Here is a 4,634-nt window from a genome sequence, read left to right on the forward strand (position 1 = left end):
TCCGGGAGAAGCCCGTGGGTGACAGTACTAAGGCGGAGAAGCGAATGCCTGTCCCGTGAAGCCGGCCGCGTTAGGTCACTAGAAGTCCAGACACGCCCTGGCTCTTGTAGGAGGTGCACCGAGTCCCAGCCCTGAAAGAGGGTGAGATTTTATGGGCGAAGAGGCGAGTAGGACACTTCCAACAGGGACGAGCGCAGGGGCCCCGTAGAAAGGAGTCTGCTGCGTTGACTGCACCAACTGACCAACAGCCGGCGGTGCACGGGCAGGCTGGCCGCCTCCCTCCACAGTCCCTGTGGACTCCCGTCAGGAGGTTATTTCAAAGCAGTCCTGTCCCTCCTTAAAGAGCCATAAGGGGCTGCTCGTCCACGTGCTGCTCATCCTCGTGCTCTGAGCGGCACCGTTTGTGAGCGTTCCACTTTCCACGTGAGTTAGAGCTGCCGATTGAACTTGAGCAGGAAGGAGACGGGGCTCCCCAGAAGGGAGATCATTCAGCCTGAGCCGCCCAGGGCCCCTTGACCTGGCGCGCCTGCTCTGCCTGCCTGTCCCGTGGCTCCGTTTCACTGGCCTGGGAACGTGGGAAATTCGATAGGTGTTTATCTCACCGGAGAGGTTGGCAGTCTTTGTGGAGGAGGGGCAGAAAGTACTTACCTCACCAGGAGGGGATAGAGGAGGGACCCCGCTTAGCGGTCACCTTTCTTCTGCACTGGCTAGAACCTGGGGCACGGGTGGGCCTGACCAGCTGCCCCCTCAGTGTGGAGGACAGTGTGGCTGCAGAGCTGGGCTGGAGGAGCCCCCAGAGGAAGCAGGGCTCATTGGAGTCTGGAAGGAGGAGGTGGACCAGGTGGGAGCGGGGCCCAGGCAGAGGGAAGGACTGCGTGCGGTCCATTCCACCTGGGTCCGGCGTGTAGACTAGGAAACGCTCCATCCCCTGTGGGAGGAGTCGAGGCTAGTGCAGGGCCGGCCTGGAACGTGTTGGGAGCAACATTTGCTTCCTGCTCTTGGGGGCCGTCGGTGTCCGCGGTGGTGCCTGCTCACGGGCTTATCTCCTCCTGAGCCCGCAGGCAGCCTCCATCCCAGACTACCGGGGTCCGAACGGAGTGTGGACGCTGCTTCAGAAAGGGAGGCGCGTGAGGTAAGCGCCCGCACAGCCTTCCCCGAGCGGGGCAGGGGCAGCGGGGGCCTGACGTCCGCTTCCCTCTCACCTGGCAGTGCCGCCGACCTGAGTGAGGCGGAGCCGACCCTCACCCACATGAGCATCGCCCGCTTACACGAGCAGAAGCTGGTAAGAGCCCCGCGTGGCTAGCTGTGTGCTTGCCGTGCCCACAGCGCGGGTCCTGGGCCACCTCCTTGCCTGTCAGCCCACCCCGTGGTGTAGCCTCCTGGCTTAAGCTTCTCTCTAATCCTCCCACTTCCTCTCCAAGAGCAGGGGGACGGTGCAAACATTGACCCTCCAGGCTGCTCCACGTACCTCAGAGCTGTTGGGGGGGGGGGAGGACGGGGTGGAGTGGGGGGGGCCTGAGTCCTGCTGGGACCAGCCTGCTTCTCAGGTTTTGCCTTAGAGGCTCCATGCAGGTTGGAGTTGCCCCTGGTTTGGGGGCTCTGGGTGCAGGACGGTTGTCCCGCTGCCTGGCCTGCTGCTGCCTCCCTGCCCCCCCCCCCCCCTTCCTGCTGAGCGCCGCCCTGTCCCCTCAGGGGCAGCACGGGGTGTCTCAAAACTGCGACGGGCTCCACCTGCGGAGCGGGCTGCCGCGCTCGGCCATCTCGGAGCTCTCACGGGAACATGTACATCGAGGTGAGCAGTCCCCGGGCCGGGGGGCCGGGGGGGCCAGCGCCCCCACTCACCGTGCCCTCCCTCCTCAGGTCTGCACGGCCTGCACTCCCAACAGGGAGTACGTGCGGGTGTTCGACGTGACGGAGCGCACCGCCCTGCACCGGCACCAGACGGGCCGGGCCTGCCACAAGTGTGGGGCGCCGCTCCGCGACACCATTGTGCACTTCGGGGAGAGGGGGACCCTGGGGCAGCCTCTGAACTGGGAGGCAGCCACCCAGGCTGCCAGCAAAGCAGACACGATCCTGTGTTTAGGCTCCAGCTTAAAGGTACACAGATGGCACTGCGGGTGGGCAGGGAGTGAACCTGCTGGCAGCTGGCCAGCGCGGCATGGAGCCCAGCTTCCTGTAGCTTGTTCCCTGGTGTGTGTGTGGTCTGTCTGTCCCTCCGTCCGTCCGCACAGGTTCTAAAGAAGTACCCATGCCTCTGGTGCATGACCAAGCCCCCCAGCCGGCGGCCCAAGCTCTACATTGTGAACTTGCAGGTAACTTGCTGCCCAGAGGCACCTCCTTCACTCCTGGGATGCCCCGCCCTGCACTCACGCACCTTGGGGGGCTAGCCGAGTAGGCCCAGGCCACGGGCATTGGAGGACTGAGCTGCTGACCTCACTGGCCTTCCCCTGTCCCCAGTGGACCCCAAAGGATGACTGGGCTGCCCTGAAGCTCCACGGGAAGTGTGATGACGTCATGCAGCTCCTGATGGACGAGCTGGGCCTGGAGATCCCCCCCTACAGCAGGTAAGGGGGTGCAGGCGCATGCCCCCCTCCTGCCCCTGTGTGGATGGGACGTGTCTGTCTGCTCTCGAGCTGAGCCTAGAAGAAGCTCTGAGGTGTTGCACGCAGTATCTGAGGTGTGACTGCAGGTGGTGGCCTGCAGCGGCCAGCCAAGGTCCCTGGCTGATGGGACTCCCTGTGGGAGAGGGAGTCGGCCGTGTGTGTCTGGACGTTCCCCCTTTACCTCAGACAGCCTGGAGGGGAGGCCCCCGAAGGGACGTGCTCTCGGCAATCCTAGTCCAACAGACTCGTGCACTCGGTTTGGGGAGCTGGCAGACTTGGGGAAGCTTAAAGAAACTGTTCCTTAATGCAGAACTTGTGATAATTTAGACCTGGTGTATGTGTTGAGTAAAAAGTTTACACTTTCTTTCTCTGTGAATTTTCAGGGTCTTATAGGGGAAATCAGTAACTTCTTTTAATCAAAGGGTTCAAGAATTAAGGATCCCTTCACCTTCTGGGCCTGGCAATTCTTGTATGTTATGTTTGTGGTGTTCTGTAATGTGGGCCTACCGTGTACTGTACTTTTTTTTTTTACATTAACTTAGCTCATTTTCCTTATCAGTGCTTATCTGTATCTTAAGTTTATACTATGTGGTTCTACATCTCAGACACATGACCTCACCCGGGAGCCCGTAGGCCACACCTCCCTAGTCAGCTGGCCTTCCCACCTGCCAAGCCTCACCGTCTGGGAAGGGGGAGAGGGTCCGGTCCCCCTGCCCCTGGCCGTGCGAGTGAGAGGTGGGGCCCAGAGCTGCTAGTGCCTCATCCCTGCTGGGACGACCGCCTCCACCTGCCCGTGCCGCCGTAGCCGCCGAGGACACGCTCTGCCGAGGCGGAGCGAGGGGGGAGCTTCCCCCTCTTGCGGCTCAGGACAGGGGGGCTACCTCCATGCAAAGCCTGCCACGGCTCAGACAGGGCGGGAGCAGGGTCACTCAGTCAGCGTTCCTGTCCTGGGCAGGCGGTGACGGCGGCTCCCGGTCACACTGACCCCGCTTCCCCTTTCGGCCGGCAGGTGGCAGGACCCCATCTTCTCCCTGGCAACCCCCCTGCGGGCCGGTGAAGAAGGCAGCCACAGTCGGAAGTCGCTGCGCAGAAGTCGAGAGGAGCCCTCGCCTGGAGACCAGGGCGCACCACTCAGCTCAGCCCCCATCCTAGGTGGCTGGTTTGGCAGGGGCTGCGCCAAAGGCACAAAAAGGAAGAGAGTGACATAACCTGGTGCTCGACTGAGAACAGCAGTTGGCACTTTGCAGATGGCTGGACCTCGGATCCAGGGGCTGGTGGCACCCAGCACGCCGGGAATGCCCCGCAGGTCCAGTGAGAATGCTCTGGGGTGACATTGTCACGGTGACACGCTTAGCCATTTGTCCTGGTGGGGAGCCCCCTTGCACTGCTGCGCTTCCCCGCCTGCGCCCCCACCGGGGGCCTGGGTGCTGACGAGTGGCCCATCCAGTCTGTCCTGGAGGTGGCAGCCACGCTGTCCCGTGGGAACAGAACTCGGGGTACATCACACCTGGCCAGCCAAGAGGAAGCACTCGCTGCCGTGCCTCCTCCAGGCCAGTCTCAGGGGCCTCAACCCTATTTCTACTTCCTATAAAAATGACATCTTTATAGCAAACCTTTTTCTGTATCGGTATGCGGCCTCGGCAGACCTTTTTGTTGCTAATAAACGTCTCTGCGCTGTCTCCCCGCATCACTGCGTGTCTGCCCTCCTGTCGCTGTGGGAGCCAGGGCCCCGCAGGGAGGTACTCGGGGTGGTTCTGCCCCGCGCCCTCCGCCGGTGCGGGCCGAGGGACGGCGCGCGTACGCCATTGGCTGCAGGCAGAGGGGAGGGGCGTGGCCAGGTTCTGGCGGCGCACACTATTGGCCGCGAGCGGAGGGGCAGGGCTCGGTTAATCGAAGGCCGCTCGCGCACGCCATTGGCCGCGTGAGACAGGTTGGGCGGGGAAGGGGCGGGGCTTCGTGGCAGGGCAGCCGCTCTCAGATTGGCCGCCCGGTGCGGTGAAGTCCCGTGTGACGGAACGTGCGCGGAGCAGG

At 63.0% G+C, this 4,634-nt stretch overlaps 1 protein-coding gene across 1 annotated transcript; it reads left to right on the forward strand.

The window, feature by feature from the left end:
* Positions 1 to 711: 711 nt before the first annotated feature.
* On the forward strand, positions 712 to 4,290 carry SIRT7 (sirtuin 7; the record flags this gene model as incomplete). The annotated part of the gene is given in 9 exon segments (XM_006109733.2): positions 712 to 841; positions 951 to 1,132; positions 1,210 to 1,282; positions 1,693 to 1,770; positions 1,772 to 1,792; positions 1,861 to 2,097; positions 2,232 to 2,312; positions 2,458 to 2,564; positions 3,613 to 4,290. Coding segments are annotated over 9 exon segments (1,108 nt in total), but the record flags the coding sequence as incomplete, so codon positions are not given.
* Positions 4,291 to 4,634: the final 344 nt, after the last annotated feature.

This window comes from Myotis lucifugus, unplaced genomic scaffold (genome assembly GCF_000147115.1).
Source record: "Myotis lucifugus unplaced genomic scaffold, Myoluc2.0 scaffold_1600, whole genome shotgun sequence".
NCBI classification, from domain to species: domain Eukaryota; kingdom Metazoa; phylum Chordata; class Mammalia; order Chiroptera; family Vespertilionidae; genus Myotis; species Myotis lucifugus.